General features: G+C 41.7%; 1 protein-coding gene across 5 annotated transcripts in view; it reads right to left on the bottom strand.

Moving 5' to 3' along the window:
• Positions 1 to 24944, bottom strand: part of dnmt3ab (DNA (cytosine-5-)-methyltransferase 3 alpha b) — a 112454-nt gene that overhangs the window by 8607 nt on the left and 78903 nt on the right. For all 5 annotated transcript variants that reach the window (XM_052145170.1, XM_052145172.1, XM_052145173.1 and 2 more), the window contains 11 exons: positions 24287 to 24577; positions 16299 to 16457; positions 15807 to 15914; positions 15526 to 15682; positions 11937 to 12086; positions 9660 to 9704; positions 9469 to 9548; positions 5376 to 5488; positions 5102 to 5285; positions 3104 to 3188; positions 1025 to 1170 (listed from right to left, as the gene is read on the bottom strand). In XM_052145170.1, coding sequence (XP_052001130.1) covers positions 1025 to 1170; positions 3104 to 3188; positions 5102 to 5285; positions 5376 to 5488; positions 9469 to 9548; positions 9660 to 9704; positions 11937 to 12086; positions 15526 to 15682; positions 15807 to 15914; positions 16299 to 16457; positions 24287 to 24577 — 1518 coding nt within the window. The remainder of the gene's footprint in view (positions 1 to 1024; positions 1171 to 3103; positions 3189 to 5101; positions 5286 to 5375; positions 5489 to 9468; positions 9549 to 9659; positions 9705 to 11936; positions 12087 to 15525; positions 15683 to 15806; positions 15915 to 16298; positions 16458 to 24286; positions 24578 to 24944) is intronic.

Here is a 24944-nt window from a genome sequence, read left to right as displayed (position 1 = left end):
AAATATACAGTGTATATCTATATCTATCTATCTATCTATCTATCTATCTATCTATCTATCTATCTATCTATCTATCTATCTTATCTATCTATCTATCTATCTATCTATCTATCTATCTATCTATCTATCTATCTATCTATCTATCTATCTATCTATCTTATCTATCTATCTATCTATCTATCTATCTATATACTGTGTATGTATATATATATATATATATATATATATATATATATATATGCAGTCTCATCATCTCAGATGAAGCTGATGACAGTGGTGTTTGTAGACGACACCATTGTCACTGGCCTCATCCGCGATGACAATGAGTCTGCATACAGAAGGGACTGGTGCAGTCAAAACAACCTTGAGCTGAACACGCTCAAAACGGTGGAGATGATTGTGGACTTTAGGAGGAACACCCTAACACTGACGCCCCCTCACTATTCTAACAGCACTGTGGTTGCAGTGGAGTTATTCAGGTTCCTCGTCATCTCACATGACCTGAAGTGGGAGACCCACATTGACTCCTTTACTAAAAAGACCCAGCAGAGGTTGTACTTCCTTCGCCAGCTGAGGAAGTTCAACCTGCCACAGGCACTGCTGATACAGTTCTACACAGCAGTCATTGAGTCTATCATCTGCACTTCAATAACTGTCTGGTTTGTTTCAGCTATGAAATCAGATATCAGAAGACTACAAAGGACAGTTTGGACTGCTGAGCAGATTTTTGGTTTGGTCACACAATATATATATATATATACTTATTTATAATTACAATGCATTATTTTATATATAATTATGCATGTTTTTCCTTTTAATTTTAATAGTGGAGAGAGTATAAAAATGACCAACACAAGGGGGGAAAAGGAATGGAAAATGTTGCATGCCGCATGAGAACAACAGCTGAATGTGTCAGAGTGCATCAACTAGCAACACCGGCAATGATAAACCGTTGTTATTAGATGTGTGGACCACGTGCTTATGTATGAAGGAGCTAGGACGAAAGATTTTTGTGGATACTCACGTGTTTGCGGGTGACGTTCCTCACATCACCCACGTACATGATGCGTCCCTGGTGCCGAACAATACCCACGGTAATAGAGACTTCGCACACTTCTGAGGCCACATAGCGCTCCACCTGGATCCCCAGCTCTTTTAGAACCAACAGCCCTAAAATAATCACAAACAGCATGACATCAAAAAATAATTTACAATTTTATTGTTTGCTTAATGAAAGTTTTATTCTCTACATAAATAGATGTATCCCAGTCGTTTGCCCTACCAGTCGAAAAAGTGAATACAGTATGTCACATAACAATCAGTCAAAATTAAAAGGCTTTCACAAACCATTTTACTTCCATAAGATGCAGATTTCTGTTTTAAAAAATTCTTTGTAGCCAAACCTAAATGTGAGTTTGCAGTTGATTGTGGAGGACTACTCCCGAAACACAGAGGCACGCACATTTAAGGAATATTTTTGACTGGGATGTGCAGGCCGAAGTTCAAGCTCACTCTTGAGAGCATCTTGGCATATTTCAATAACAATTATTTTTCAGATCTGTTGTTATTTTTTATTGGTTTCTCTAACCTTTTTTACATTAAATTTAACCAACTTTAAATTACTGAGTTAAAGGAATATTCAGGTTCAATACAAGTTAATCTCAATTGACATTATTTGTGACATAATGTTTATTACCAAAAAAACATTATTCAACTCGTTCCTACTTTTCTTTAAAAAAAAAAAAAAAAAAGGTTTCAATGGATGTGAATAGGGTCAATTTTTTGAGGATTTAACATCCTGAGACCAGAGAGTGACTGCTGTGTGCATTTTCCATTTCCTTTTTTGATTTACAACTAGTAGAACATATTAAACAAGCAAATAGTCGTTTTCAAAATTGTTCAGCTTTTGGATAAACCCATTGTTTCTCAATGTGAAAATGTACAGTGAATATAGGAATGCATTTACTAATGTTAATGAATAGAACCATATTGTACAGGGATGATAATATAAAATATAACAAAATTTATATTAAAATTAAGCGAAATTACCCACAGATGTTAATATTGAAAGTTATTCAAAATAACGAACATGTTTTTTCACATTTTGAGTGAATAATATCGCAAAATACAAGTATGTAGACTTTATGTTTATTAGCGTGCTGATATATAATCAACATAATGCCACAGATGCTGTTGATTGAGCTTAACCTGTATTGAACCCAGAATATTCCTTTAACTATTGGCAAAATTTGATAAAGACTGCATTCCCTACAACAGTATCCAAAAACAAGGCCTAAATAGTTATTTGCTATTGGTTAATGTGTAGACTTAATGTACAAAGACAGACCATCTAGTGGCTAAATATTACAACTGCAGTTAGTCCTCACAGTTCCATCACATATTAGAACCAGCCTGATCTCACAGTGAAATCGGAAAGAGTAGATTTAATTTTCTTTTGTCAAAATCGGTATACGTTGACCAACATTTCGAAACACTGCCCCCAGTGGCCAAAGCGGTTAGTGTTGTAGGGCATATGGGCAAGTGTGAGCATTTATTCCCAGGAGAGGTTGCCAAAAGCTAGTAGTGAAGCAAGTTGTTTTCAGCTTTACAGCATGTTATACAATAAAAATATATTTATAGATTCTATCCCCCAACCCAAACCTTATCTTAACCATTAGTGGAGTAAAAAATGAATGTTAGAGGGAAAAGTGAAATCTCTGAATCATGCTTGTCATTGATCATTTAAACGAGGTTACTACCTGGCTTTGAACCCTAGTCTCCCATGCAGCTGTGCAACGCACTGTCAATCGTGCCAGGTGGAAATGTAAATACATTGAAACTACTGCAAACAAGTCTGATAAGAATGCTGCATGTCAGCGCGATGGGATACAGTCGGCGATCCTATAGTACCGAAACTATCGGAAACATCATGCTGACTTCACGTGTGATCATGCTGATTAGAACATGAGGCGTATAGAATTATTGATGGGCGGCCCGTATAACACTTTAGCTAAGTTCACTTTAAAATCCAGGATGAGTGTAATATGATCAGCACTATTTTCTGCTGAGAGGATAAAAGGGAAGGCGGCCGCTCTTCACTAACCTGTTGCGATCCCATCAAAAAGTGACAGCACACGAATGGGTTTTCTGTTCTCTGCCAAAACCGGAGGGTAGAGCTTTGGTGGTTCCTGAAAGAGAAGGATGGAGAAAGAATGGAGGGCGAGAGGGACATTTATAGCACAACGTTTGTGTAATGAAAGGCCACCTGTCTGTACATACTGTCTGTAAGTAACAAAGAAGACCTTTATGTTAAACCAGCCCATTAACAAGGGGTTATTGTTGTAAAATAAATGCTGTTTTGCTGGGCAGTTTTATTAACCATACTCTTGTGAGTACCTGCTGCTGCATATCAGTGGTCTTTGTTAAATTTGTTAGTATTCAATAACATAATGTAACAATAGCAAACACTTGCCGACCTGTACTGTTATCAGAACAAAGAATTAAGCATGTAAACTAAAACTGTGTGTAATGTCAAGACTTATTTTATTTGTATTTTTTGGAATTTCTTTTCCCCTTTTCACCCAATTTGGAATGCCCAATTCCCAATGCGCTTTTAAGTCCTAGTTGTCGCGTAGTGACTCGCCTCAATCAGGGTGGCGGAGGATGAATCCCAGCTGCCTCTGCGTCTGAGACCGTCAACCTGCACATCTTCTCATGTGGCTTGACGAGTGCGTTGCCACGGAGACATAGCGTGTGTGGAGGCTTCACGCCATCCACTGCAGCATCCACACTCAACTCACCACGCGCACCACCGAGAACGAACATGACATTATAGCGACCACGAGGAGGTTACCCCATGTGACTCTACCCTCAAGCAACCGGGACAATTTAGTTGCTTAGGAGACCTGGCTGGAGTCACTCAGCATGCCCTGGCATTCGAACTAGCTACCCAGGCCTCAAGACTTATTTTTAAAGGCAGAATATACCAAACATTATTGGACTTTTCTTCAAGCAAACTGGGTGTTAGCTATGTAAGATTCTACAATCATAATATATAAAAGGTCTATTCACATCGAAAGATTATTTTTAGTACAGATTTTCAGTGCATCAATGATGTAAAACAAAAGAACCCATATGGACCAACTGTTTGTTGATATGTTTGTTCATAGACCCAAAAAAAAAGAAGAAGACATGTCAACCATTGAGATGCTTTTGGGTCATGTGGCTGGAACAGGCATTCAGTTGGATGTTGAGAGGGTGACATCCTTGGTCTTATAGTAGTATATACTATACATATATATCTATCACTATATTTATTACAACAGCTGTGTGATTTATATTTATTTCTAACAGTGGATCACAAATTTATTTGAATGGTTACATTCCAGGAGAATAACATTTCTATTGAATGTTCGGGGCCGCTCAGACCAAACGCGTTATTGCGTATAAAAAAGCTAGGTGCAATGCCACAAATGGGACAGAATGCAGATGTCTCGAACTTCTTTTTATTTGACATGGTGGCTTAAAGACGTGGGAGAAACAGAGAAAGAGAAACAGATCAATATTCAAGTCCTTGTTACTATAAGTCTCTACTTTCACTTTCAGAATGTAAAAGAATGTGTAAATTAAGATTTACAGTAAAAAAGGACTTAAATATTGATGTGTTTCTCATCCACATCTATTATACTGCTTCTGAAGATATATTAAACCACTGTTTCATGAATTACTTTTATGTTGCCGTAAATTCTGGCCACCATTCACTTGCATTGTATGGACCTACAGAGCTGAAATATTTTTCTAGAAATCTTTGTTTGTGTTCAGTAGAAGAAAGAAAGTCATACACATCTGGGATAGCATGAGGGTGAGTAAATTATGAGAGAATTTTCATTTTTGGGTGAAATACTGCTTTAAATCCCTTTAAGCTTTTCCAAAACGAGCAATATTTTACGTCTAATGAACAGAGAAAACATAATGACTACACTATATTGTTTTAGCCTCTTGTTTAGACAGGAATCCTTAAACAATTGTGTCATGATATGCAGGACAAAGCAGTAATATCCTTCTTTTACACTGAGATTCTTCAAAAAGCAAAGCCACTTACAAAGTCCTGATCATGATTGTTGGCGAAGAAGTGTTGCAGCCTACAAGGCCAGTCTGCCCGGCGTTCCAGCAGACCACATTGTGCTTTCTGTCCACACATATAGCAGTTCCACGGGTCCTCTTTAATAGCTGTCTGTGCTGCGCCGGGCCCCACCAAAAGATCCACACATTCCACACAGAAACACCTGCAGAAGTCACAAGAAAATATATGATGCGTTGTGACATAATAGAGACAAGATTAATCCTAAAATAGTAATCTTCAATGGGTGTGCTACCTGCAACAGTTATTGTTTCCACACATGAGCACTTCTCTCCCCCCACAGCAGATAGTACAATAGGACTGGTAGCCATCATCGTCATATTGATATGCACATTCTAGGAAGCAGTTCTACAACACAGCAGACACAGAAATAGGTACTATGTATATTGCATAGAGGAGCAGCTGGCACACATAATAAACAAAAATGAAACATATTTGGCATAATAAAATTGTTCTGGAGCAGAAAACTATGAGATTGATTTGCTATCAACTTGACATTTATGGCTCAATTATGTGATACACAGTTTTTGTTCAGACTCCAGATCCATTAGGTTACTGAAAAATACATCACAAAAGCAATTCACACAACACAATTACTTGAATGCACCTCTACAATGACGAACATTCATTACAGTTCAAAGTAACTTTTTTTCTGGGGTTTAAAATGTCTAACCGTCTGGTACAGAGCCCCTTAGAGGACAGGGCAGGATTTTCTTTCTGAAATAGCTTTGCGTTCCCTTAAAATAAGTTTTGCGTTCCCTCGTGATAAGTTTTGCGTTCCCTCGCAATAAGCTAGCTTGCTTTCAAGTGGCTGAAGAGTAGTACGCAAGTACGTTAATTTGTAGTATTTTAGCAAAGTTTGTAATGAACACCCACCAAATGCAGATTTTTCATGCCAAGTATTTTGCTGATGTACCAGTTACTGTGGAAGGCGACCTGTAAGACTTCTCGGAGAGATATATGACAAGAAATTAGACACATAGACGCATGTTTGATGAAACGTGATTATATTTTGAAGAACAGATGAAAGAAAAGCCGTTGATGTGCATCTGATTTTATGTGTGCGCGCAGTGAGCTCTGAGTGAAATGAAAGCGCTTCTCCAACACAAGAACATTCATAGAGTTCTGGGACTCGTTTCCCAATAACTATTGATCTTAGCTGATAAGATTTTTCTACAAGCGATTTTATTAACGTTCGTTATTTTTATGTGAAACCAGGGTGTGATGTAGCACCCGCAAAATGCCACGAGACTCAATCCAGTTCGCAAGCTCCTCTCCAAATGCATTTCATGCACGAGTAATTTTGCTCATCTACCTGCAAAAGGTGTCTCGGATTGACACATAATAAGAAATGCTGACGTGTTTGAAGAAACACACTTTATTATATTTTTAAGAACAAACAAGAGAAAAGAAAAGCCGTCAATGCTCGTGTCTGATTCACTATTCAGAGGCGTCCAACGGGACCCTGTCTCGTGAAACAAGCGCATGTAAAGAGTTATCACACCTTTTTCTGTGTTTCATTCAACTGAAAACTGTTTGCAAGAATAATGCAATATATGAGAATGCTGCAAATGATCTCTGATTATCTGGTGAGGTACTGCAAGTTTAGTTCGCTCTTACACATTGTGAACACAACTATGCAGGTTCTGTAATATTTACAGAAGAAAGACAAAAGTGATTAAATCATAAGATAATACAAGACACGTTCACCTTGAACATAAAATTCAGTTATATTTTTTCTTTAGGCAGCATAAATATGACCAAAACAGAATACAAACACAATCGATAAGAACACACATTTGGCAGCATTTTTTAGGAACACATAATTTTTTAGGCTTATTTATTATGATGATTGTTATAATTATATTTAATTGTCTTTAGTTCTTAAGTTGTATGCTAGTAATTTTCACCTGTTGCTGCGTACTGATACTTGCGTGATGGCAAATGGAGCCGTTGGAGATGGTAAATGTTTGGATTTGGGTAGGTGGTTATATACGATTTTTTTATCAATTCATTATTTGTATTGCTTTTTCATTTCAAGTGCAATTTGAATTTAGAAATTTCAAGTTTTTCATGTTTCAATAAATTAATCACATTCTTAAAGCAAAATCAATAAAGCAAAAATATTCACCGACCTTTGGGATTGACCATATAATCGGATATTGATATTTTAAATGCGATTATCATTAAAAGGTTTTTTACATATTGCCCAGCCCAAAAGGGAAGTTAAATTTTTCATGAAGTAAAATTAAGTAATTTTATGGAGACACGCACAAACACGTGTACTCAATTCCATATTGCAACATGTTACCTATTAATTTTTGCATATTTGTTTGTTTTTGAGTAGTCAATGGGCAATATAAGCATTTTATTTTATTGAAAAACTTTGGTTTTGAAAATAGTAAATTATTTGTTTGTGGTATGGCTCTTTCGAAAAAATACATCAAAAGATTAAAGTCTCCTCACAATAGTATATCATGAAGGGTGCAAGCTTGCAACAACAAGATCTATAAAAAAGCCCTGATCATCAACGTTAGGTGCGTAAACACTAGCCAAAATAAGACTTTGCCCCTGAATTTCTGCTTAAACAATAACGACTCTTCCTAATTTATCTTTAATCAGTTTAAAAAATGTGAATTGTAGATCATTATTATCATCAGTGTAATGACTCCCCTGCTCTTACTTGAGCCAGCACTAAAGAAAACATGTCCACACCATATCTTCCCAAATGTTTCTGCTTCCTGTTGGGAAAGATGTGTTTCTTGAAGAAACACTATATTGTATTTCGTACTCTTAAGAAGAGAAATAACCTTCCTTCTTTTTATAGGGTGCCCCAACTCATTCACATTCCACGTGGAGAGAGACAATCCACTCATATTAATATTTGACATTTTGACATATTAGAAAAAATAGATTGTGTGTCAAAAATAAAGTTATAAAGACCACATTCCAACATTAGTGCAACAATCAAACCCCAAACTTCCCCCCAAACCCAACAAACAGGAAAAAGATAAACATGCGCATTAACCCCTCACACAACAGCGCCAACTGGCGTCCATCCCTCTAAACTCAAACAGTTCATGTACACCTACTAGAGCCCCCGCGACAACTTTGCCATTGGATTGCTCAAGTCCAGTGTTTTATAAAAATGTTGTGAGACAGAATTACACAACAAAAGATAATCTATAAAAGCAAACTCCAGCCAATAGGTGGAATAAACACAAAGAACGTGTAGATTAATCCGCATAACTGTACCAAAGATGTGTTCTTCCACAAAACAAACTCCAGCCACTAGTGGAAAAAAAATTAAAATAAGGCTGTTCAGTTTCCTCAGACAGTCAAACAAATGTTCAGTGAGCTGGCCCATTCAGCTGTTACATGAGTGCAACAAATGACCTAATCACTGCAATATCTTGCAAGAAATACTCCACAAAACAAACTTCAACCAATAGGAGGCATAAGCACAAAGAACATGCAGATTCATCCACAACACTGTCCCAAAGGATTGTTACTACACAAAACAAACTCCTGCCGCTAGGCGGAACCAGCATAAAAAGAATCGTAAAAGGCGCTCAGTTTCCTCAGATGGTCAAGTGAATTTTCAGTGAGTCGGTCAACTTGGCTGCAATGTGAGTACCACAAAATAACTTAGTCCATTGAATTTATGAAGGACATCGCTTGTTGGGGACATGTAAATATTTTGCGGCATCTATTCTCAATTTGGCCAGGAACATCAGTGCAAAAGCAACCAAGTCGGCAACGACCTTCCTCACCATTGTCGACAAGTTCAACAGTTCTCTGCGAATTTCCTGCACTTCTTCACAAAAAAAAAATCGACTCCCTGGTCCGCGGCCTTGTTAGGGGTGTAAGTTTGAGCACATAAGTGTCTTTTAATGTCTCCAGAGTCCTAGGATTTTGAATCCTTTGACATATTGTCTTCCTAGAACAGTTAAGGATCAGGGTGTATCGAATCTCACCGGTTTATGTCATAAAAAGCATTAAATCCAGCAAAGTGTGCAGAGCTCGCGTTCACACGTCCAAACCTTGCATGGTGTCACGTGAATAATTACATTTTTGAAGTCATTAAAAAAGTTTTTTTTAGAAAATGCTATAAATGTTTTTGTTTTTTTAAATGTATGAAAAATAGACACAAAAATTACATTTCTATGAACTTGACATTTTTTTTAACTAGATTTTTTTAAAGATTTATGTTTCACGCAAATTAGTATCTGTCAAAATACATATAAATGGAAATGCTCAAAATATACAAGCAGGCAAACAAAGCAGTCCCCAAGGATGTAGGAAGCAGGAATTTCCTGGTTTTTTACCTTACAGCTTTGGCACATTCCTCCAATGAAAAGTGGGTGCTCCAGGGAAACATTAAGGCTGCCACAGGAGATGCAGAGGTCTAAAATTGAGAGAGAGAGAGAGAGAGAGAGAGAGAGAGAGAGAGAGAGAGATTATCAGAGGCTCTACCACAGACAGACAGCCAGCTATGACACAACACAAACATACATACCTTCAATGTTTCTACATTTTTGACGAACTTCGTATACAAGTCTCTCTGAAAAACAATAGAATATAAAATAAAATGTTATTTAAAACTTGGAAAACCTCCCAGCATTTTGAACATTGATTTCTGTTAAATGACTTGTTGAACTTCAGCTGGCTTATCATGAAATAACTTTGTTACTAAAACATTTTATATTGAAAACACAGCTTTATTCACTTGACATGAACATTACTTTTTGAAATAATGTTGCAAATTGTAATGCTATAAATGGGGCTGGGCTTTAAATGAAATATTCAGGATATTATTGCAATGAAAACAAAATGAATGTCATAATTGTTTTAATGTCTGGTTGTTCCTCTGTTTGACAAAAAACAGAGAAAACGAAGATTGTTAGAAGAATATTTTTGCTCTGTAGGTCCATACAATGCAAGTGAATGGTGACCAGACCTTTGAGGCTCCAAAAATCACATAAAGGCACCAGTGGTTTAATATGTGTCCTCTGAAGTGATGCAGTCATGATCAATATTTCAATCCTTTTTTACTATAAAAATCCACTTTCACTTTTAGACTGTGATAAGAACAGATTTATAGTAAAACAAAAGCACTTAAATATGGATCTGTTTCTCACCCACACCTGTGACCTCTGAAGACATGAATATAACACCTGGAGTCGTATGGATTACTTTTATGATGTCTTTAAATGATTTTTGGAACTTCAAAGATCTGGTACCATTCACTTGCATTGTATGGACCTACAGAGTAGAGATGTTCTTCCTAAAATTTCTGTTTGCGTTTTGCAGAAGAAAGAAATTCATAAACATCTGGGATGGCATGAGGGTGAGTAAATAATGACAGAATCTCTTTAAGGTATTTCAAAGCAAATACATACATATTGACATATAATATGTTAAGTGTCTTAAACAATTATTGAGATATACAATAATTTTAACAATATTGCCCAGCCCTAGCTTTATATGCAATATATACAGTAAAATATAATAAAATTCAGTCCTCCAAGTATTTCTGATAACTGAAGAAAAATTTTAAACGACTGAACTAGTGAACTTTTCCAAATGAAGTGAAACTCTTGGCTATGCATGTAACCCACAAAAGAGATGATAAAAGTCTGCTGCTCTAGTTCTCTATTTGATTGGTTAATAAAGCTCCCTGCTGATTTAACAGCTTGTCTCCTTATTACTCCTGTTACGATTTTCAGCCATAAAACATAGAAACTATTTTTTTTAAACATTTAGCATTTAATGTCATAATAAACACAACTAGGCACTCACAGCCTCACAAAATTGAAGTTTTGTGGCTTTTAGTCCATGTATATTAGCTCTGAAACAATCTATATGCTAGTATACTCTTAAAAGTTGACAAAAAAAATACTTTTAGCAGATATATGTATTTTAAATGTACAGTTTTCCCCAAAACAAATACGAATATTGATGACTCATGTTGCACTGCACAGATTGTTGCCTAAAACCACCTGCAAATATTCACAGCTGTAATCTTAAAGAGATAGTTCACCCAAAAATGAAAATGATATCATCATTAACTCACACTCATTTCAGTTTCACATTCTTTCACATTTTGAAAATGAATGTGAAAGTGGACATTTATGGTAAAAAAGTGACTTAAATATTGATCTGTTTCTCACCAACACCTATCATATTTCTTCAGAAGACATGGATTCAAACACTGGAGTTGTATGGATTACTTTTATGCTGCCTTTATGTGATTTTTGAGGCTTCAACGTTCTGGTCACTATTCGCTTGCATTGTGAGGACCTACAAAGCTGATATATTATTCTAAAAAAACATTTGTTTTCAGATGAAAAAAGAAAGACATACACATCTGTGATGTGAGAGATTATGAGGGAATTTACATTTTTGGTGAACAATCTCTTTAAACCTATTTAAAAAAATAGGTTTCATATAATAGGCTATTTTAAAATAGGCTATTAAAAAATAAGAGCTCTTTGAGATCTCCTGCCCAAACTTACAGTTTAAACGGAACATAAATCAACACAGGACAAAAAACTGTGCTTGTCAAGCCATTTAATGGAATTAAATTGAGCAATTCTTTAATCCAGGATGTGTCTCTTTAAACTTGTAACATTATTTGAGACCCCTGTCAAAGTTCCTGACACGCCCTCCTGTGTTTACACTGCCAGCTCAGTAGATCAGTCTGATAATCCAGATTTAGGTCACGTGGGTGAGTGTTTACAAGCGAGAACTCTTTGAACTCTCTGCACCTGTTTCAGTGAGAGTATCCACTTACCTCGAGTCCTTTCGTCGATGATGTCTTTGACCTTGGGTTTCTCTGTGGCTGTGCTCTTGCGGGGCCTTTTTGCTTGTGGGGGCATGTAGGCCGCCGCTTCTGGCTCCACCCACATCTCTGGGTATACTTCCTTGTATGGGTTACGCTCCTCTGGAAAAAGCACAATTGTATATACAACTATATTCTAATGGATTATATGGGGTGTCATTGTACTGTATATGTTGGTTATAAAGGTCTTTCTGTTAAGATAAGTAGGGGAGAGCAGGGATGATTGTAATGATTATTAAATGTAACATTAATGATAACTTAATGCACAATGCTCTCACGGTGGCCATTTCATGTTTGTGTAAGCAAAATTCAATCCTTTTTTTCCTCCCAAAATAAAAGATAGTTTCAGTAATGTGTTTTTGAGCGAATTAAGTTAAAAACGAAATAAATAAAAACAATAAAATAAATATATACTGAATATTAATATTTTAATGCAAGTTTTGGCTCCTTTATAATTTTTGCATAGTCATTTTATTTATTTGTTTCAATCTGGATGGCGGAGGATGAATCTTAGTTGCCTCCGCGTCTGAGACCATCAATCTGCGCATTTTATCAAGTGGCATGTTGAGCGAGTTACCGCAGAGACATAGCACATGTGGAGGCCCACGCTATTCTCCACGGCATCCACGCACAACTGACCACGTGCCCCACTGAGAGTGAGAACCACATTATAGCGACCACGAGGAGGTTAACCCTACGTGACCCTACGCAACCTAGCAACCGGGCCAATTGGTTGCTTAGGAAGCCTGACTGGAGTCACTCAGCATGCCCTGGATTCGAACTTGCAACTCCAGGTGTGGTAGTCAGGTACCTAGACATAGACATATGCATAGACATTTTAGTAAATACATCATTTAAAAAAAAAATTGTCCTTCAGTTCCATAAGTTTTTGTACAGTATTTTTTTAAACCGATTTGCAATATTACAAAAACTCTGCATTTGTCCAGTCTGAATGTAAGCTGCTTCCAGTGCATGAAGAATACAAAAGGGCAACCAAACATACACATTTAAAACTGCTGATAAAAAAGTGTGGATGAGGGTTAGATTTGAAACTAATGTTGCATTTCACTGATGTTCTATTTGTCTACTTTAAGAGTGTATTTGGGTTATACTTTAAGTTGTAAAGTGTATTACAATATGTCACAAGTTATATAAGTAAGTGAAGTAAGTTTCCATATCAACTTATTTGCTTTGTGTTTACATTAGAGCTGTCTGAATTAACACGTTAATGACTGCGATTAATTAAAAAAGGTTAATGTGTTAATTTTTACCGTTAATACAGCATAAACACTATTGTGAAGGACGGAACCTTTGTGTCCACCCGGAGTTATTACACTGACACACGCTTCACAAGATGAGCCTATAAGCCTAGCATAAAATAGCATAACGCAGCGGTCCTATACACATTCTGTGGGCGGTATTGTCGTAATACTCTCCTATGACAGAGCTGCAGAGGTTGTTATCTAAGTAAATAAAAGAATCTCTGACAGCGCTTCTCTGTCAGTGATAAAAATGAAGTGGTGGTGGTGTAGTGGCTAAAGCACAGGGCTGTTAATCAGAAGGTCGCTGGTTCAAAACCTCACGGCCACCACCATTGTGCCCTTGAGCAAGGCACTTAACTCCAGGTTGTTCCGGGGGGATTGTCCCTGTAATAATTGCACTGTAAGTCACTTTGGATAAAAGCGTCTGCCAAATGCATAAATGTAAATGTAAATGTAAAAGAGCTCTTAGCACAAATTTATTTACAAAACAAGCCCATATGGGACTTGTAAGTTGCATTTTAATTACCACAGAAGCAAGTAAATTCTTAACTATCACCAAAGCGCTTTTCATGGTGAGTTCAAAGCTCAACGCTGGCGTTGACACGCTGACGTCATGAATGCAGCTTCCTGATTGCTGTAACAAAGTGGATAGTCACAGTCTACCGGCAGATTATTATTAAGGAGGTTGAGAGTTTAAGAGATTTAATGCCCATTGCAATGAATATGCAACCTGTGGGGAATAGTGTTGTCACGGTACCAAATTTTCAGTAGTCAGTACCAATACCAGTGAAATTTCACGGTTCTCGATACCAATTTCGATACCACAGCAAAAATATGCTAATGTTATAATGTGCAATTGAACACGCCAGTTTATTTATTTTTAATGATTAAATAATTATGTTAATAATTATAGTTTAATAATTATTATTATTTTCCAGAACTTTCCAGACATTTTTTTTTAAGTTTAATTTAATTTAATCATCAAAATAGTGTCTAATCAATAAATCATTAAAATATATCCTTGTAAAAACATAACATTTCAACATGTCATTGTATTTTTTATTTTTTTTTGCCAAACTTTTATTTGCTTGTGATATTTTGATTCATTATTTTTTACTATACATTTGTAATATATTTCTATTCAACTTCAGGCGTCTAGATTTTATTTTGAATAGTGCTTTTATTATGATGTGTGTTTTTTGCTGGACGCTTCACTTTTCCGGATAAACAGTTCGTGATCACTGAAGACTTTTAAGTCACGTATGAAATCTCATCTGTTTACAGTCCTTTGGGTCTGACAAATTTAATGTAGGACATAGTTTTGGAGTGTTTGTATTTTAGACTACTGGTATTTGTGTAGGTGATAATTTTGAAATGTTATATTTAAATGTTCATTTCTGTGAAGCACTTTGGTCGACACTGTTGTTTTAAATGCAATATAAATAAAGCTGAGCTGAGATTAGAGCGCAGATGCTGTGATTTTAATTATATAAATATATATTTTATATTTATATGGAAGGCTTTGTTTGGAAAATGTCAAATAAGCATTATATTGTTACATATCGTTTTGCTTTCTTTTATATAAAGGAAATAAATGAATTTTTACAAGAAAATATGTACACATATGTCAAATTTCAGCACTTTCAAAATCTGTAATTAATCGCAATTAAAAAAATGTAATAGACTGACAGCACTAGTTTACATACAGTCTGATGTCACTGTCAAAGCCCATATTTCATGATTTTATTTGAAGCCACTGCTTGAGGATATGTTGTTTATTGACTTACATTAGAATGTAAACATACAATTTGACTTTTCAGATGTCTGACGTAAGATTTTAAAGGTTTAGGCTTAACATTTTCTGAATAAAATTGTGTTAAAATTATCCCTGCTGTCCCATACTTTCTTGCCAGCTTAATTCCTGGAAGGCTAACATTTGCACAGGCTCAAGGGATAAACTTTTATCAACATGAAAGCAAAGATTCTTCAATCCCTAAACTAAACAAGGAACTGTGACAACCATCAATTTATCATCAATCAGACTGCATACATCTTGTCATCAGCAATCTTAAACAGACTCAAACAGGTCAACAAAACATATGGAAACCTGTGAATGGGAAATCTTTCCCTTAGAGTCAGGTCAGGTCAAGGCAAGTCCAACTTGCTAGAAGTGTTACAGCTTGAAGAAATTTAAACAAGACTGACATTTTCCTTTGCAAAGCAGGAAGACATGTATGTATGGTTAATGTTATACCAATATGAGTCTGCAGCTGTCTTACCTTCAGTTGGCTCCAGACCTTTAGGTCCCGTTGGCTGAAATCCTGTCATGGCCCATTCAATCATCTGTTTGTTTTGCATGTCTACCGACTTGGAAGTGTCAGTGTCGTCACTCTCAGGGCATGTGAGAAAGGTTTTGCTTGCTCTTGTGCTGGCGACCTGCATAGCACAGTATCAATTTAGTTAATAATAATAAATATAATACTCCAACTAAAATAAAATAAGTACTGTTTTAACTCCCAACCTGTAGCATCTCATAGCAGCAAAAAAATCAAAATCCTACCTGTAGCACCTCAAAGATGGCTTTCTTGTACATTGGTTGTTTATTGTAGGTTGGCTGGTGAAAGGCATTGTGGAAAGAACTCAAAGGCAACAGTTTCTCAACACAGACCTACCGAGAGGGTTGAAACAACTTTTAAAGCTTTAATTTCGGTGACACTAGATTCACCAATTGGAGTTGCAAAAATAATCATAGATTCCAAACAGATTACTGAAAACTCCCTTCAATTGGCTGTACAAACAGATATTGCCGCCCCAAACTCACACCACTGATCAAGCCAGTGTTACTGTGTCTGGCTTGATGGGTCGTTCAAACAAACAGAGGAAAGTTTGATAGAGTCACAGAGCCACAGTGTCAATTTGAGGTAAAATCAAGCTACAAAAAGCGTACACATTAAGCATATATTGGAGAAATGGCACATCAGCTTTACAGCTATTCCCACTTGATTTATGTACACCTTCTGCCACAAAATGAACAAAACCATAAAATACTCACCACAGAAAACTTGCCGTCACCAAACCACATGACCCATCTGGTACCTTCTGCCGCTCGGCTGCGTCCAGTCATCACCCAGGACACAATGCGACCTGGCCACCAGGAGAATCCTCTTAACTTCCCCCAAACAAACTCTCCAATGCCGAAACCTCTGCCATCCTGTAAAAACAAAAACACAGAATTTATCGATTACGATGTATTGAGACAGAAGAAAAAATAATGCTTAAATCTTTAAGAAACCCATTGTTTTGGTTGGGGTTTTATATCTTACATTCTTCTTTCTTGACTTTTGGCCTGTATAAATAGTCCATCATAATTGCTATAAATGGGCAATAAATTAGGATCTTTACATCTGGACTGCTGTTGTTGCAGGTATATGCAGGTATAACTCTCCCATAAGGTGGTTTTGAACACTTTAAAAGATTCAAAAATCAAATTGAAGAATTTTAAAGATTGAAGAAAATTTAAAAAAAAAAAACACACAATTAAAAATAAATCATGTATCACAGACTCTTACTTAAACAGGCTGGGGCGCACATTCAACATGGCCTTAACATTGCTTATCAGTAAAAAAGTGTAGGCTACATGCAAGTATAACATACTCAAGACATATTTTCCACATATCACATTAAAATTGATTTATTTACCATTGTATAAATTAATAAAATAAGAGGTCGACCAATATTGGATTTCGCTGATATGATAATGTGTTGAAAGAACGTCTAGGTTACGTATGTAACCTCCGTTCCCCGATGGAGGGAACGAGACGTTGTGTCAGAGAAGCGACACTAGGGGTCTTTCTTGAGCGCCGATATTCACCTCTGAACTATGAAAAAAGGCCAATGAGAGTTGGCACCCAGTATTTGCATACCCCGCCCCCGGACATACGGGTATTTAAGCGGCGCAAATACGGGAGTTCATTCAGGATTTTTATGAGGAGCCGGAAATGGTCCGGCCACAACAGTGGCTCGGCTCAGCGACGTGGCAGGGGAGACACAACGTCTCGTTCCCTCCATCGGGGAACGGAGGTTACATACGTAACCTAGACATTCCCCTTCTGTCGCTCTCTCCATGTTGTGTCAGAGAAGCGACACTCGGGGTCCACTTATAAAAGTGCCATGCGCTGAGCCGTGTACGTGAACTGCTGATACAGGAGCGAGCAGGTATTCTTACGTGCAGGACGACCAACTGTATCAGGCTGCACGTACCCTTCCCCAATGCCCCATTTAAGCCATCAGGATTCCTTATTGTTACCCTGGAGGGGGGAACAAGGTGCTGTCCGCCAACCTGGGAACGGGCCAAGCCTGGCCGGGCCTCTTTTCTCTCTATGTTTCTCGCATAGAGCAACTAAGGCCGGGGCCCTTACACGCATTGAGGGAAGGGGGTCTTAGCCCTTATTCAGGGCGGAGAAGACCCTGCGGAGGCCACGCCTACCCGAGAGGGCAGGCAAGTTTAAGTGGCAAAACCATCAGAGGCCTGACTTAGGGCCTATGTGGAAAAGTTGGTGCGGTGGTGGATCCAGCCTCATAGAGGGGGGAACATACAGCATGGCAACCGAGACAGCCGTGACTGCCTAAGGGAAACATGGGAGTCCGCTCGCCAGAGGGGACAGAACCGTGGTGTTACACCCAGGGGGAGTCCGAAGGAGGCCTTATCTGTGGAGCACCTATACCAGTACAGGGTAGCTTGCGGTACCCGCAGTGGCCTGGGTCGGCGAGTTCCTCCGCTGAACTGCGACCCACGAGGGCTAGGGAGGAATCAACCAGTGTCCCAAACCTGGGATCTCCTGGGAATGAAGGCGCACTGTTTCCCCTGGTTAGGGGGAAGGGCGCTAGGTGCAAGCGATTCACCCGGTCAGATCGTGGGCGTGCTACCGAGTTCTACGGGCTCGGTACCTGAGAAAACATACTGATTCTGATACTGATTCAACTCGGAGATTGTAGAATCTCGCAAAAGTGTTAGGTGTTGCCCAGCCCGCTGCTCTACAAATGTCTGCTAGGGCAGTGCCCCTAGCCAGTGCCCATGAGGACGCAACACTCCTGGTGGAGTGGGCTCGGACCCACAAGGGGGGGGCATGGCCTGGGTGTGATAAGCCAGGGAAATGGCGTCGACAACCCAGTGGGCGAGTCTCTGCTTGGAGACAGCGTTCCCTTTCTGCTGTCCCCCAAAGCAGACGAAGAGCTGCTCAGAGCCTCTGGTACTCTGTGTGCGGTCCAGATAAATACGCAAAGCACGTACTGGACACAGCAGTGAAAGGGCTGGGTCTGCCTCCTCCCGGGGCAGCGCTTGCAGGTTCACCACCTGATCCCTGATGGGTGTGGTAGGAACCTTGGGCACATAGCCCGGTCGCGGTCTTAGGATCACGAAAGTGTCTGCCGGACCGAACTCCAGGCAAGCGTCGCGAACAGAGAACGCATGCAGGTCCCCGACCCTCTTGATGGAAGCGAGCGCGATCAGCAGGGCGGTCTTGAGAGAGAGGGCCCTGAGTCCAACTGAGTCAAGCGGCTCGAAGGGGGGTCTCTGGAGTCCCGTAAGGACGACCGAGAGATCCCAGGAGGGGAACAGGTTATGCCGGGAGGGAGTTATCCTCCGGGCACCTTTTAGGAACCTGACAATTAAGTCGTGCTTACCAAGAGACTTGCCGTCTACCGTGTCGTGGTGGGCCACGATAGCGGCGACATACACCTTGAGGGTGGAGGGGGACAGCCTCCTCTCCAGCCTCTCCTGAAGAAACACGAGCACTGACCTAACTGCGCACTTCTGCGGGTCTTCGGCTCGGGAAGAACACCAGTCCGCGAACAGACGCCACTTTAGAGCGTAAAGATGCCTGGTAGAGGGGGCTCTGGCTTGATTGATTGTATCTATGACGGTCAATGGTAGGCCGGCTAGATCTTCCACATCCCGTCCAAGGGCCAGACGTGGAGGTTCCAGAGGTCTGGGTGCGGGTGCCAGAGCGCGCCCCGTCCCTGAGAAAGAAGGTCCTTCCTCAGGGGAATTCGCCAGGGAGGGGCTGTCGTGAGGAGCGTGAGGTCCGAAAACCAAGTCCGGGTGGGCCAGTAAGGGGCTACCAGAATGACTTTCTCCTCGTCCTCCCTGACCTTGCATAGCACCTGTGCAAGAAGGCTCACTGGGGGAAATGCGTACTTGCGCAGCCCCGCAGGCCAGCTGTGTGCCAACGCGTCTGCCCCGAGGGGAGCCTCTGTCCGTGCGTACCAGAGCGGGCAGTGGGAGGTTTCTTGGGAGGCAAACAGGTCTACCTGAGCCTTGCCGAACCGGTCCCAAATCAGCTGGACCGACTGGGGGTGGAGCCTCCACTCTCCGCCAGGCAAGCCTTGTCTTGACAGCGCGTCCGCTATCACATTGAGGTTGCCGGGGATGTGAGTGGCGCGCAGTGAGTTGCTGCTGACTCCAAAGGAGGAGACGACGGGCGAGCTGTGACCTGTGGAGGGAGCGTACTCCGCCTTGGCGGTTTATGTAGGCTACGACCGTGGTGCTGTCTGTCCTGACTAGGACGTGTTTGTTCCGAATTAATGGGAGAAACTTCTGCAGGGCCAGAAAAACAGCCAGCAGCTCTAGGCAGTTGATGTGCCAGCGCAGCGGGCCTCGGTTCCACCGGCTTGCGGCTGCGCGCCCGTTGTACACGGCGCCCCCAACCCAATTTGGAGGCGTCGGTTGTGACCAGAACGCGTCGGGACACCTGCTGCAAGGGTACTCCTGCCCTTAGAAAGCAGAGGTCTGTCCAGGGTTTGAAGGTTTGGCGGCAGGCAGAGGTAACTTTTACGTTGTGCGGGCCGCCGCGGAGGATGCCATATGCCCCAGGAGCTGTTGGAAACATTTTAGCGGGACCACGGCGCCTGGCTTGAGGGAAGCGAGGCATTTCAGCACTGACTGAGCATGCTCGTTGGAGAGACGTGCTGTCATTGAGACTGAGTCTAACTCCAGACCGAGAAAAGAGATGCTCTGGACCGGGGAGAGCTTGCTCTTTTCCCAGTTGACCTGAAGCCCTTACGGCTGAGTTGGCTGAGCACCTGGTCTCTGTGTGCGCATAGTAACTCTCGGGAGTGGGCCAGTATGAGCCAGTCGTCGAGGTAATTGAGTATGCGTATGCCAGCTTCTCGGAGCGGGGCAAGAGCTGCCTCTGCGACTTTCGTGAAGACGCGAGGGGACAGAGACAGGCCGAAGGGTAGGACTTTGTACTGATACGCCTGGCCGTCGAACGCGAACCGTAGGAAGGGTCGATGTCGAGGGCGAACTGAGACGTGGAAGTACGCGTCCTTCAGGTCTACCGCTGCAAACCAATCTAGATGCCGGATGCCAGATAGAATTTGTTTCTGGGTGAGCATTTTGAACGGGAGTTTGGACAAGGTTCCGATTGAAAACTCGCAGGTCCAAGATCGGTCGTAAGCCGCCGCCTTTCTTGGGTACAACGAAGTAAGGGCTGTAGAAACCCTTCTTCGTTTCGGATGGAGGGACAGGCTCTATCGCGTCCTTTAATAAAAGGGAGGCGATTTCTTCTCGCAGGGAATGGGCATGTTGGCCGTGTACTGCGGAAAAATGTACGGCCACGAAGGGGGGCGGAGACCTGGCAAACTGAATTGCGTAACCGAGTCGAATGGTCCGGTGCAGCCAGCGTGACGGGTTGGGCAGTGAAAGCCACACCTCTAAACTCAGTGCTAGGGGCACCAAGGGGACGAGTTTTTTGGACGTACCCGGCGGGGCTTCGCAGCGGTGCGGAACAGGTAACGCCGCGTCCGGAGGCAACGTGGCGTCCCGAGGCTCTGGTGCTGAGAATAAACTCAAAGCACTTACCTTGCTCCGCGCATCCAGCAGGGGGCGGGTTCGTGACTTAGGAGGAGGTCTGATGCTGGCATCCTCTGGACTCGTCTGAACCGGCCGGCTGGGGAACAGTCGTGGGGCTGAAGGCGGGGACACCGCGTCCATGGAGCCGGGACTGTTGAGGCCTGAAAGCAGAGTGCCGTGAGAACGGCATTTGCGGGCCAGGTGACCCCAGAGACAACAAGGAAATAGCTCTATAGAGTTTAAAGAATTTAACAAAAAATTCTCCTCCCGGCCCTCCACCAGGGAACGGAGTGGTCTTACCAGCTCCGGAGCTAATGTCTCGGTCTCTGGGTCTGTCATCTCAGGAGCGCCTGGGAGCCTTCTGGGTCCTCAAGGGGGTCCGTGAGACGATGGGCGTCCAACTTCTGCGGGGAGCTCAACGCTGGGGCCGAGAGCTGGGCCCACTCACTTGTTAGTTGAGGCGGAGCACCACTTTCTTTCTTTCTTGAAAGCCGCAGGAGGACGCCCTCGGCGAGCAGACAGGGCATGGCCCCTGGCGGCAGGTTTGCGGCAGGGCAGGATGCTTTTTTTTGCTTGAAAATAGCCTTCGTCTGTTTCTTCACCACTGAGGACTGCTGGGTGAAGTCGTCAAGTGGTGTCGCCGAATGGACAGAGCTGGGAGACGGGGGCGTTTGAGAAAGCGTGCTTTGTCTGCCTCCTGTACTGCCTGTCTATCGTTGCGTTTCTGGACCACGGAGTGGCCATCGCCTGATTGAGTGCAGTTTCTGCAGCACGTCAAGAACAGGACCACCCAAGTGCAGATTTGAAAGTGCCCTGGCCCAGTGGACTTGCAGGAGGGGGCCATGGCATGCATGGGGGAGCGGTCTGGGACCGCTGTACCACCGAGGGTAGCGAGAGCGGAGCAGCAAGGAAGCTGGGCTTGCTCAGCTTGTCATGCACATCCGGGAAGGAATCCGGCTGTGAACGGCGCACATGCCCACGGAACCAATTAAGCCCGGGGAAGCATAACGGATCTTCTTGTGTCAGGCTCAGACTGGACGGAGACCCGAAGGTGGCGGCCCAGGCGAGTTATCCGCATCCGACGCCGCTGTTACGCTCTCCGATGCAGCGGTGATGTCATCATCCAATGCCGGGGAGCTCGAGGGACCGGACGGTAGGCTGTTAAGCGGACCGCACTAATCCCGAGCTCGGGGGAAGCAGGCAAGCGTGCCGGGGAGGCGGGAGGTTTTCGAGGGGATTTACCCGGCGAAAGCGTCCCGTTATTCTCCCCAGATCGTTCTCCATCGCCCGGAGCGCCTCCCACAATCACGTAGGAAGGAGGCGAGGCGCGGGGGGGCGGCTGAAATGGCTCTCTCTCACTACAAGAGAAAGCAGAGATCGCAACGCTGCCGCGGTTATGTTCTCACACTGAAAACATAACCCATTGGAGAGAATGCTCATCCCGAGCTCGGACGGAAATAAGCAAGCGTGCCGGGGAGGCGGGGGGTTTCGAGGGGGTTCACCCGGCGAAACGGAGCCCGTCACTGTCCCCAGATCGTTTTCATCGCCCGCGGCGCCTGCCTCAATCCCGCTGGGGCGGCTGAAGCGGCTTTTCTCACTACAAGAAAAAGCCTACGACCGCAATGCTGTCATGGCTATGTTCTCGTACTGAAAACATAGACCATTCATAAAAACGCTGCCTGCGTGTGATCGCAACCCAGGAATGCAAGGCAGTTTTTATGGCCGTCAGAGATGGGGAGAATCAACGCATCCAGAAACTACACAGAGGCGGAAAATCGTCTTCCTTCTCACGACGCGTCCTGAGAAGGACGTTCAACGGCGCTGTGTTTTGCTCTTTAAAGCAAATTCACTCTTTAGAATAACTCTTCGAGTTGTCTCGCTGTTGAAGCCTAGGGCAAGAATGCACAGCCGTGCACAAATGAGAAAGCCGCTGTTATGCGCCGTCAGATCCAACAGCATGCAGAGTGTCAGAGGATTAAACAGGAACTTGGAGTGTAACTCGCAGCAGACTGAATGCACGACCATCGGCTCCGAAGAAATTTTCTGAATGAACTCCCGTATTTGCGCCGCTTAAATACCCGTATGTCCGGGGGCGGGACATGCAAATACTGGGTGCCAACTCTCATTGGCCTTTTTTCATAGTTCAGAGGTGAATATCGGCGCTCAAGAGAGAACCCTAGTGTCGCTTCTCTGACACAACGTGGAGAGAGCGACAGAAGGGGAAAGGCAATTAATCTGTCAATAATTTTTCAAATTGGCAGCCTATATGAAATGTTCTTAGTCTTTCCTTCCTGTGATGGGAGGGCAAGACAGAGGCTACAAGAGTTCAAATTGAATTAAATTCCAGATGCAGTTTACCAATGTGTATAGGACCGTTACCAATAACCAAGAAAATAAATAAATAAATAAAAAAGAATTGATTCATAGCACAGAACTTTTACTTTAAAGGCTGAAACACACTGAGGACTCTTATTTTGAAATGTATGCGCTTTTGCTCAATTGTGCTCAATGCTTCTAGGTGCTCCTTCAAACAGATAAGGAAAATAATAACTACAATAATCTACAACGTATTACAATATAAACAATTAAAAGTAAACATTGTCATCAATATTATACCATCATCATCAGATCATTAGTCATACATGTCCGATATGTCCTAATAATTGCGAACTTCTCTACAACAGCTGAAAACACTCACAAGCCCCCCCACCCCCATGTGCTTGGAGAAAATAAAACAGTCACGTTTTCACTCTGAAGGCAGCGCATGCATTAAATCATATTTGAAACACATAAAATAAAATGCAGTAATAAAATGCTGACAAATAACTCATAAACAGACACTTAAGCACAAGACCCGTTCTTTGAATGTTTCATCCTTGTTATCTTGATATGTTTCAGTATAAGATAAATCTGAGACCTCTACTAGAATAATTTGCCTGGTAGTGAGAAGGTGTGAAAAGTCAGACCTCTTGTTCTTTTAACAAAACTAAATAAACATTATTGCATACTTTGAAAAACAGGATATCCCATGTTTATCTTGGAACTTATCTGTCTAACCAAATACCACATGTTTGATGAACAAAATCAGCAGCATGCTACATAATATTCCAAATTTATGAAACCCAAGACAACATAATACTATACTTCTTCACATTCCACAACTGTAATAATGAGGAAGCTTCTCATACCTCATACTCTGACTCAGCGGACTTGGGTGAGGTCTTGTTTCCATCTTCTATAGACACAGGCTCTGGTGTGGTAGCAACAGTTGGAGAGGCTGGATCGGTAGGCTGCTGCTGTTGCTGTTGAAATGGTGGAGGTTGCTGCTGGGGTTTGAGGCTCATCTGAGTAGGCGGTGCTGGTGGAGGAAACAGCATTGGGACGGTGACTATGGAGCTCTCTTTCTTGGGCTCTGACTCTAACTCGCCAAGTTCCTCCATTGAGTTCATCACAGACATCAGTTTTGCCTTCTTCTCTGCCTGCAACATAGGGAACAGTGAGACCAGAAGAGAAGGAGGTAAAGCCAAAGTTCCTTTAAGGAAAGTCAGTTCAATCTGCAGCCATCTTGTTTAAGCTCCCCAGGTAGCTATTATAAGTACCACTCATATCTATTTGAATGACGAAATACATAAATGTTCCTTCTATGGATCAAAATGCGTGAAAAAAACCAGCTAACATGAAGTTAAAGCATTTAGAGCAAAAAAACAAACAAACAAAAAAACAGGTGATACCTCTATCAAAAAAGCTTTTAATTAAAAGGCAGGAGTTCCATTTATATTGCTGCCATATTAAGCACCATATTAAACATTTCACACATTCAATTTCCTAAGAGTGGTCCAACTCCTA

Source organism: Xyrauchen texanus, chromosome 16, assembly GCF_025860055.1.
Source record: "Xyrauchen texanus isolate HMW12.3.18 chromosome 16, RBS_HiC_50CHRs, whole genome shotgun sequence".
Lineage (NCBI taxonomy): Eukaryota > Metazoa > Chordata > Actinopteri > Cypriniformes > Catostomidae > Xyrauchen > Xyrauchen texanus.
This window is presented reverse-complemented; position numbering and strand designations above follow the sequence as displayed.